The 9661-nt window shown below is 53.8% G+C and overlaps 2 protein-coding genes across 5 annotated transcripts in view; one reads left to right on the top strand and one right to left on the bottom strand.

Annotated features, from left to right (window-relative positions):
- Window positions 1–1071: 1071 nt before the first annotated feature.
- Window positions 1072–6400, top strand: Tagln (transgelin). 4 transcript variants are annotated; one of them, XM_020152929.2, is made up of 5 exons: window positions 1072–1228; window positions 4628–4819; window positions 4908–5085; window positions 5422–5524; window positions 5833–6400. In XM_020152929.2, the coding sequence occupies exons 2-5, from the start codon at window positions 4640–4642 to the stop codon at window positions 5975–5977; spliced, it is 606 nt and encodes a 201-aa protein (XP_020008518.1). In that variant the 5' UTR covers window positions 1072–1228; window positions 4628–4639; the 3' UTR covers window positions 5978–6400. The 4 variants fall into 4 exon arrangements, with proteins under 4 accessions (XP_020008518.1, XP_020008517.1, XP_020008522.1 ...); XM_020152928.2 differs by having other exon boundaries at window positions 1078–1236; XM_020152933.2 differs by having other exon boundaries at window positions 1081–1232.
- Window positions 6136–9661, bottom strand: part of Pcsk7 (proprotein convertase subtilisin/kexin type 7) — a 23347-nt gene continuing 19821 nt past the window's right edge. Inside the window, exons 15-18 of the mRNA XM_020152923.2 lie at window positions 9518–9612; window positions 8617–8710; window positions 8226–8343; window positions 6136–7957 (exon numbers count right to left, since the gene is read on the bottom strand). Coding sequence (XP_020008512.2) covers window positions 7598–7957; window positions 8226–8343; window positions 8617–8710; window positions 9518–9612 — 667 coding nt within the window. The 3' untranslated portion in view covers window positions 6136–7597. The remainder of the gene's footprint in view (window positions 7958–8225; window positions 8344–8616; window positions 8711–9517; window positions 9613–9661) is intronic.

The following is a 9661-nucleotide window of genomic DNA, read 5'->3' as shown; positions in this document are numbered from 1 at the left end:
CCTGCCAGACTTGGCCGCCCTGCGGCTGCAGCCCTGCTTGGCTTGGGTGGTGCTGGGTGTGTGTTGTGTGTACAGTGTATACAGTGGAGATTGCTACCAGATGCTGTCAGATGAGGGCTGCCACAGACCCCACTGGAAGTTTCTTACCTTTCTTCTGTAGCTTCTCAAGGTTAACCCTTGCATCCAGGTCCAAGCAAGATGTGGGTCTCCTTTCTAGGGTGACAGAGTCTATTTTTCCCAAATCTGTCTTCCAGGATATGTAGGGATTGTTCCTGAAAGAGAGGGAGGGAGGAGCTACTTGTCTTCTTGGGCCTCCTACCCTAGTGTTAGTGTCTCCAGCCTTGCCCCCACCCCACATCATCGCTGCCCTCTAGACAGAATCAGGGTGGGACTCGCTGCTGCTGAATCTTCAAATCTCACCCCTAACTAAAGCTTGTAATTCAAGACCCACCAACTGAAAGCTGTCTCCAACCTGAACAGGGTGGTAAAACTGAAAGAGGGTGTGACAGCCTCTCCAGCACCCACACCGGGGTGGGCAGGGGTGCCCAGGCTCTGCCACGCATCATGTGGGTTGGGAAAGATACCGTCTGAGCCTCAGTTTTCACACCTGAAGAATGGGGCTAGTGACTGCTCACACAAAATGGCCGTGAGTGTGAAATGAGAGGAACTGCTCAGTGCCTGAGTCCTCAGCAAATGTCAGTTCCCATCTCCAACTAGAGTTTGAAGTTCCAGGAGAAGAAGGTGGCTTGTGGGATCTCCAGGTCCTTTGCTCTTTTCTTCTCTCTGACCAGACACTCTTGAACTCCTCCTTCCCTCAAACTCGGGGGCTGGGAGCAATGAAGAAGGAGTGGTCCTAAGTCCCAACGGCAGGGAAGGCCTTCAAGGTCCTGCCCATAAAAGGCTCTTCCCGGCTGGAGCCGCCCCGCCCCGCCCCGCTCCATCTCCAAAGCACGCAGAGAATGTCTCGGGCAGCCCCAACAGACTGCTCCAACTTGGTGTCTTTCCCCAAATATGGAGCCTGTGTGGAGTCACTGGGAGGGGGGGGCGGGGGGGGGACGCAGCCGGTTTCCTCAAGTAGGGAGGGGGCGAGGGGCGAGCCAGCGGGGAGGCTGACATCACCAGGGCGGCAGCCCCTTTAAACCCCTCACCCAGCCCGCGCCCCAGCCTGTCTGTCTGTGCCCAGACACCGACTGCCGGCGCACTCCTTCCCGCAGCCCCAAGGAGCCCTGTGAGTGAGTGAGTTCTGGGGCTTGGAGGGAAGTGGGGCGGGAGCTTGACAGCGTCAGCCCAGTGTTTCAGGCTGGACCCTGAATAGATCCCTGGTCCTCAGCCCCCTGGCTGGGGTCGCTCAGTCGGCTTGGGTTCAGGAAGCCATCCTAGCTTAGTGGGTGGCTTGGTTTCCCTAGAGCCCCAGTCTCTCTCAGACGCAGCCGCCCTGGTCTTGTTGAAAGGCCCCGGATGACTTGGCTGGTGCGAGGGTCTGATGGTGGAGGCAACTGGGGTGAGAGGGTCCTGCAGGTGCGGGAGGTCAAGGTGCTGCCGTCGGTTAACCCAGGCGCCGTGGTCTGTCCTCCTAGGTCCAAGGAGGAGAGGAGCTGCGAGTTCTTTGTTCTGCAGAGCCCTGTCCCCAGCTGGGCCAAAGCCTGAGCAGCATAGGAGAGCCCCGGGGATATCCTAGAGTCAGCGTGAAGAACTTTTCATTTCTAATTTTTTTCCAGTGCTGGGAATCAAATCTAGGGCCCTGTGAATGCAAGGCACACACTCTGCCATTGAGCTGCAACGCCCACGAGGAACTTTTATTATCTTCCAGAACAGGCTGCATGGCAGGGCGGAGGACCACTAGAGAGCTGCTCTTGTGCACGCTGCTCCTTCCTGAGAGGGGCATGGCAGGGCTGTAGGTGGAGGAGCTTTAGAGCAATGGCTGGGTGGGGCCTAGAACCCTTGGTCCTTCTGAAGGGTCTTGATTCTTTCCTTTCATGGCTCTGAAGGGTAGCAGTGGATGGGCCACATTGATGTAGCAGGACTGCTCTCCTGTGTCCCTGGAGTTTACATGAGCCACCCCTCTTGGCTTCATGGGGACCCAGATGTGGTCACACCTCTTTGCTATGTTTTGTGGTGATGAAAAATGGGGCAGGATGGGGGAGAGGGCGGCAAGCGGGCACTGCAGTCCTGGAGAGACTCCTGGTTTTTCTTGCTCTGCTGGGTTCCTGCTGTAGAAGGTGTCACCTACCCCTGTCTCTACTGCCCACCCTCCCTCTGGGCTGCCCAGGGGAGAGGAAAGGAGGCCTGGCAGGAGCCACAGGGCAGGAGGGTCAAAGGCAAGCCTTATGCAGACTTCCTATAACTTCTGTCCCCTGAACCTCTGTGTGGAAATGCCCCTGGTGGGCTGCCTGCTGCCACCTTCCTCTTCCTCTCCTCTTCATCAGAGGACTCTTCTTGGAACTTTGCACTCTCAGACTCTCCACTGGGAGGAAGACAAGGGAAAAGGGTGGTACTGGGTAGCAGGGAGTGGGGTACATTTCATTCCCCTTCCTTGCTTTGACCAAAATCCAAATAGCGTCTCTAGATATAGATCTTGTGTTTTGGTCACAGTGAGCCTCGACCTTTTGACTTGCACTGTCTGTTCCGGACCTCCTGAGACCAGAAGTTGTGTGGAGGACACCCTCCTCCTAGCCTTTCCTCCCGTGCCCAGCACGTGGCATGGGAGGGAAGGCAGAGGGTAGTTGGGTAGGAGATGCAAGCAGAGCTGGGCAGTGGATAGAAGGTGCCTGTCTGGGATGGTGGGGCAAAGGCTGAGACAAAAGCCACATGGGATTGACCTCAATCACCTGGTCCCCATTGCCTGGTGGCTTTGACCACAGTTCTTTGCCCAGGAGTCATTGGATGATGGGGGGAGTTGGGACATACAGCAGGGTGGGGAAGGAAGGGACTTTTATCTAGCCAGCAGAGCCATGCTTTTAGGTCCTCCAGCATCACCTGCTGGGGGAGACTGCTTAGAAAACCACATCCTCAGGGGTGGTCCACCCTTACCCCCCACCACACACACTTTAAAAACAAGGAAACGGATTTAAGGAAGTGAGGTGCCCAACACCTGGTGTTTAGATGAGGCCATTTGTGTTCTTTCTCTCAAACTTGGTGGTGGGCTTAGGGAGTGACTTTGAGAAAGGGGTGGGCTCGAGAGGGGAAGACTACTTACTGTGTTTAACTCTGCGCCCAAGGGCTGACGCTGTCCCAGGTCACCTCCAGGAAACTGGCATTTGGGGGATCGCTAAGGGCTGGGCAGTGTGGGAGGTAGTTCACGGACACTGTCATTTTCAGAGCCTTCTGAGCTAGATCCTATGATCCCACTTCACAGCTGGGGAACTCTTCCAGCACAGAAATGTTGTCAGCTATGGGGAAAGAAAGGGAAGGACAGCAGAGTTGGGACCAGGGCGACGGATGTTCACCCTGTTTCCCACAGGGGCTGGTGGTGGGGATGGAGGTGGGGAGAGGGTCTCAGCTTTCACAGTTGAGAGGTGGGGAGCCTGCCCACTGCCCCCATCCTCACACCATTACTTCCCTTCTAACCTCTGACCTTTCTGAGGCTGGGGGATGGATTTGGTTTCCTCTGCTACTGTTTTGGAAGATTCTTCAGACCTAGGCAGATGGTAATGCCACCTGAGGTTGACTCCTGTGGCCGCGTCTGATTCTTCTTCATCAGCCATGCCCATGTCTCATACCCACGGCTGCCCATGACCTGTCTGCTTGCTGCTGCCCCAGCCACCTTCCTCCCCTCTCCATGCGTGGTGGAGGGGAAGTTCCAGGCCTAGGTCCTCAGGCAGCAGCTGCTGCACAGGGCAGGCTTCCTATGCTCTAGCTAGCAGATTCTTGGCCCTGGAATATTCCCATAAGACTCTGGCTTCTTGGTCCCTGCAGTGGGCAGAGTCCGAGGGCACAGGGGAAAGTGGATGGACACACAGTCTTTTCCGTGTGGGTTTCCCCAGGAACCAGAGTTCTTTGTAAAGAACGCTTGGGCTTTGGTAGATTTTTCAGTTGCAGGCCAGAGGTTGAATGGACCTGGCAAAGCGCTTAAGTTTTTCACCTTCAGCTTCTGGGCTGGAGGATAAAGAATTGGAGGCGATTTGTCCCTTGACCTCACACCTAGCTGGACAAAGATACTGTCTGGTTTTGCTTTGGACAAAGACAACATGGCTTCTGGAAAGCTTCTCCAAAAGAGGATTGTCACATGGTCCATGGGTCAAATCCGACTACTGTTTTTGTAAATAGAACTTTATTGGCACACAGCCATGCTTGTTTACATGTTGTCTATGGCTGCTTTCATGTCACAACAGTGGAGACCATATGGTCCACCAAGTCTAAAATATTTACTATCTGGTCCTTTCACAAAAAGTTTAAAGACTCCCTACTCTAGACCGCCCAACATTTGGTATCCTGTTTCCTGGAGTTCAAATTCAGGGAAGCCTCTGCACTGAGGGGATGAGCCTGGCCCAGATGGGTAGTGCCGTGATAAATGTCTAGGATGGCTGGAAACCCCATACAGAGCTGGAAGGCCTGCATGGTACAAGTGAAAGCAGACCTGTTTCCTGCTCCTTTGAACCTCTCCCTTCTCTACCTTGTCCTGTTTTAGCTCTGTCTCAACATGGCCAACAAGGGTCCTTCCTATGGCATGAGCCGTGAAGTACAATCCAAAATTGAAAAGAAGTATGATGAAGAGCTGGAGGAACGGCTAGTGGAGTGGATTGTAGTGCAGTGTGGCTCTGACGTGGGTCGCCCAGACCGTGGGCGCCTGGGTTTCCAGGTCTGGCTGAAGAATGGTGTGGTGAGTAGAAAGGTGTGGGGCTGTGTTATCTTGTGAGTGACGGGGCAGGCCCCTGAGCTGAGTGCCCAGCTGTGTCCTATGCCTGCAGATTCTAAGCAAGCTGGTGAATAGCCTGTATCCTGACGGCTCCAAGCCAGTGAAGGTCCCTGAGAACCCACCTTCCATGGTCTTCAAGCAGATGGAGCAGGTGGCTCAATTCCTGAAGGCAGCTGAGGATTATGGGGTCACCAAGACTGACATGTTCCAGACTGTTGACCTCTTTGAAGGTACAGAGGAAAAATGGGCTGGGGCCAGTGGGTAGGTAGAAAACAAGATTCTGAGGCAGGGAAAGAAAATGATCCAAATATCCTACACGTAGCAGGAATGGGGTACACCAAGAGAAGAGCACACCACAGAGCCTGGGAGTGTGGCTCAGTGGTGGACACAAAACTACTACACCACACTCACAAGGGCTGACTACAGGATCTATTGAACCCCTCTTTGGCTCAGGGCAACATTTGCCTTTGATTTGGCCATTTTTCTGAAACATAGGGTCAGACACTGGCTTGGAGTCCTCTATACAGTCCTGAAGTTTGTCCTCTGACCACCCTTTTTTCTCATAGGCAAAGACCTGGCAGCAGTGCAGAGGACTCTGATGGCTTTGGGCAGCTTGGCAGTAACCAAGAATGATGGGCACTACCGTGGAGATCCCAACTGGTTTATGAAGTATGTGCCACCAGGGATCCCTGGCCTGCTTGGGTCTCTGTGGGATGGGTGGCTTGGGCTGGCCAGCTTGTAGGAATGGTCAGGTGGAGCAGAAAGCCAAGAAGGCACCTGTGAAGGTCTAGTATTGGGGGACTCCTTTCTTTTCTACCCTCTTGTACTTAAGCAGGCCTCCCACCTACGGCCAGCTACATTAAGGAAGAAGAAAGAAACAGGAAGGGAATGGTATTGGACGAGGAAGGAACAGAGGGATGAGAAAATAGGTGGGAAGTGCCAAGTTCTGGCAAGTCTTATCCTGATTCCTCTTTTAGGAAAGCCCAGGAGCATAAGAGGGAATTCACAGAGAGCCAACTGCAGGAGGGGAAGCATGTCATCGGTCTTCAGATGGGCAGCAACAGAGGGGCCTCCCAGGCTGGCATGACAGGCTACGGACGACCTCGGCAGATCATCAGTTAGAGCAGGAGGCCCAACCCTGAGCCCTGCCTCCCCAGCTCCCTGGCTGCGCTGTTCTGCTTAGCCCAACTCACTCACACCTGTGTAGGTTCTTAGCCTTGGCTAAGCTTTGAGGCTGTCACTGGGCAAAGGTGACTGCATACTGGCAGCTCTCCTACCCCCTGCCTCTGCCCAAATTCTTACCCCAAAGCACCACTGCCCCAGCCCCTCCTCCCAGCTGCACCCTCACCTCTGCTGCCTCTTCCCATCCCGGGCTAAGCAGGGGAAGTGGCCTGGACAACTGGGTGTGTGGTCCGCCCACTATCCTCCTTGGCAGCAAGTGCCCCTGGAAGGAGACCCAGCCCAGCCTCTCCCTTCTTTTGCTGGAATATTTTTGGGGTTGAAATTCAAAAAGGAAAAAAAAAAATATACATTCATCTTTTCTCAGGCCTGGATGGCAGAGTTTGATTTGCCCTAGTCACTTGTTACAGTTCCAAAAACATGACCAGGGAGCAGGTAGCATCTGGGGGTCACATGCACTGCTGGCGCAGTAATCTGGAGGCGCCTCCATGCCCCCATGGCCTCCGGAAGCTCAGAAGAAGCAGGTTGAGGGGTAGGCGTGAGGCTCAAGGGCTGAGGGGAGAGGCGCCACTTAGCCACCTTCAGTAGCCTTGAGGGGCACAAGAAAGGAAGGGTGGGGAGTGGTGGAATTATTTGGAAGGTTTTTATTTTGGAAAAGCTGTGCAGAAAAAAAATTCAACAAAATGTTGCTGTGAAAAAAGGAAATCAAATCTTAAGCATTAAAAAAATTCAAACCAATCTACTAGCTCAGAAGAAGGGAGGAGGCCAAAAAAAGGAGGAAAAGTCAAGCCGATGAGGCAGACTAGCTGGCCTCCGGAAGGGGAGGGCCATTTCCCTGAGCACTTTGCAGAGGAAGACAGGGTGGTCGCAGGGCTGGAGTGGCAGTGGCTCCCCAAGCTGTCTCCTAAGACACTCTCACTTCACTCCTGCTTTGCCGTCCTGCTGGAGGCTTCCTTAATGAGGCAGCACAGACCCTGGGTGCTGAGCGCCTCCCCAGCTATGCCAGGAGCATTGTACCGATCTTTCAGGGGGAAGGAGGGGTGATGGTGAAGGAGTCAGTGGCACATTCAAGGTTGGCTTGAGACCAGGAGTGTGGGAAAGGAGAATGGAGGCCACTGCTTGCAGAGTAGGCATGTAGGGGCTCTTCCCAGCCTCTCCCCAGTAATCTCTGTGACATTTCTGTTGAGTGCTCTTCTGACCATGCAAGCATCTGCTTAACCCATGCAAGGGTCAGGGTCTCTGTGACCTAGGTCACTGGCTTGCACAAGACAAATGGGATGGAGGCCTGCCCAGTACAGGTACCAATTCCTTGTCCAAGGCCTTCTCACCCCAAAATCCCATCAGTTGGAAGAGATCCTGTGGCTTCTGCTAGACTGCTCTCTGGCAGCAGTCCTCTGCCACTTGTGGTTAAGACACTCCTCACCCTCCCAGAGGGTAACCCAAGAATGCTGTTGAGGCCTCAGGTTCCAGATGTAAGCATTAGAACTGCTTCTTCCCAGAGCTCCCCACAGTTGGGAGCAGCTTCCCCAACTTTGGGCAGGAAAAGCCTGTCAGACCCTGAGGTCAGCAGATCTGCTCCTCCCCCTGCAACAGTTCTGGGGGTCGTTGATGAGGGAAGTCCGGGGCATTCTTGTTCTGGGATGGGCTCCAGTCCCCCTCATGAAGCAGGTCTGGGACGAGTAGCCCAGAGGTGGTGGGAGGACCCCCACTCTCTGTCTCTGTTCCATCTAGATCCTTGCTGTTGCAAAGTGGCACTGATTCTAACTCTGTCCACTCCTCCCTGGATCTTCGGCTCCGTGGGGGCCAGCGGCACGGTCCACTCCTACAACCTGGGGCAGAAGCCACACTCCTCTGGCTCAAGTACACTTCCAGCATGTAGTAAATAGTCCAGAAGATGGTGAAACAGCCCACCAGCACCAGGGTCTGTGGAAAGCCAAGTGCCTATGTCAGGGACTGCTTTCAGCTCAGAACCATGCGCTCAGGAACTCTCTCCCCTTCCCAGGCTGTCCCTCCCTGCACACGGGGACTGTCTGCTAAGAGTTGCCTAGCAGAGTGGGAACGATGCTATAGACTACTGTTGGGACCAAGGTCTTCCTGATCTCTCAGTCCCCAGGTTACCTTGGGTAGCACCAAGGACTAAATCCCCCAGGATGGTCGTGTGTGCCCATAGCTTAAGCTCTGGTCTCAGTACCTTGAGGGTGTTAGGGGTGATGGTGTAACCATCTTCCTCAGGAATTTTCAGCCCAGGTGGGCAAGGCAGAGTGAAGTCGTCATGCAGGTATTCTCCACTCATGGCACTTTCTAATAGCCTGTGGAGAAGAAAAGGGACAAGTATACCTGACCAAACATGGTTCCCGTACCATCTGCCCTCACCCATCCTCCCACCTTACAGTGGGAGGGAGGGAAGGTCCACAGCAAAAAGGACAGGCACATGCTGTGTGTTTCCAGTGCACGGCTCTGACCACTGGCTTGAGCCTAGGGCTGGGAAGCACAGTTGGAGTTCAGAATGTGCCTCCCTAGGTGGCCTCTTCCTCTACCCCCTTCTGAGGAGTCTCTCTTCTGAACCATGTATCTGTACCTACCTTTGTCTGTCTCTGATGTCCATGGGGCTCCACACAGAGCCATACAGGGTCAGCTGCCACTGTCGGAGGATGCCCACCTGGAGTGGCTCGTTTCCTAGGGCAGCAAACAGGCGGGCCCTGAGCCATCCCTCTGTTGGCCATGCCAAAGAGCGGAGCCCAGCCCACCCCACCACCCAAGGGGGCTCAGACCACAGTCTGCTACAGTGGTTGGTCTAGAGTTTCTAATTGTCCCAGACCCCAGGGTTCTGCAAAGGTGCCTCACCAGGTGAACAAGAGGTTGAAAGGTTGTATTAGAATCAGAGTTTTGCATTTATCTTCCATATTTTGGGCCGTTGTATTTTGGGACTTTGAAAGAAAAAACCTACCAAATGAAAGGTTTGAAATTCACTGGTCAAGTGACTACTTAACTTGACTGGAAGTAGGGAGGGCTGAGCTCAATGTCCAGTCTCCTCACTAATAGGGCAGATATTTCAACATTCATTGCTGTTGTGGCCTTCACTGCTACTGTGATCTTATACAAGTCACTTCAAACCTCTGGGCCTCAGTTTTTCCAAGAAAACCAAATGGTGAAAATTAGACCTGCCCTTACCTGCCTATCAGGGCTGGCCGAAGGATGGTTATATGTGAAAGGACTTGAAATGTGGTTTCAACAAGGATTTTTGGTTGCTATCCTGAGGAAAAATGGATCAGTCACTTCTCCAAGGAACACAGCAGTAGCATAAATGAGCAGCTTTAGGGATCGAGGCCCAGTATTTGGATGAGGCATGCTTCTTGGCATCTGCCCTCTGCAACAGCAACCCTACGGACTCCACATGGGACACATTCTGTGGGCCTCTGAGATGCAGGGGACCAGATGACAATCAGGAAAGGCAGAGCACAGTGGAAGGGCAGGAAGGCTCACCTACATCCCTGATAACCAGCTTGTAGACGCCTTTGGCTCTTTCCCCCCAGCACCGCACAGTGGAGAAGGTCCAATCATTGAAGCCACTGGGATCCCTAGGGAAAGAAGAAAGCAGAAAACCTGGAAGGTGTGGCACAGGGAGCT

The sequence above is a fragment of the Castor canadensis genome, chromosome 2 (genome assembly GCF_047511655.1).
Source record: "Castor canadensis chromosome 2, mCasCan1.hap1v2, whole genome shotgun sequence".
NCBI classification, from domain to species: Eukaryota; Metazoa; Chordata; class Mammalia; order Rodentia; family Castoridae; genus Castor; species Castor canadensis.
This window is presented reverse-complemented; position numbering and strand designations above follow the sequence as displayed.

What these genes read in the sequence shown, in the direction of transcription:
- Tagln (XM_020152929.2), top strand. Translation starts at nt 4,640, where the DNA reads ATGGCCAACAAGGGTCCTTCCTATGGCATGAGCCGTGAAGTACAATCC. An exon ending in GACTGTTGACCTCTTTGAAG is followed by an intron (nt 5,086 to 5,421) that starts GTACAGAGGAAA and finishes TTTTTCTCATAG; the next exon opens with GCAAAGACCTGGCAGCAGTG. An exon ending in GATCCCAACTGGTTTATGAA is followed by an intron (nt 5,525 to 5,832) that starts GTATGTGCCACC and finishes TTCCTCTTTTAG; the next exon opens with GAAAGCCCAGGAGCATAAGA.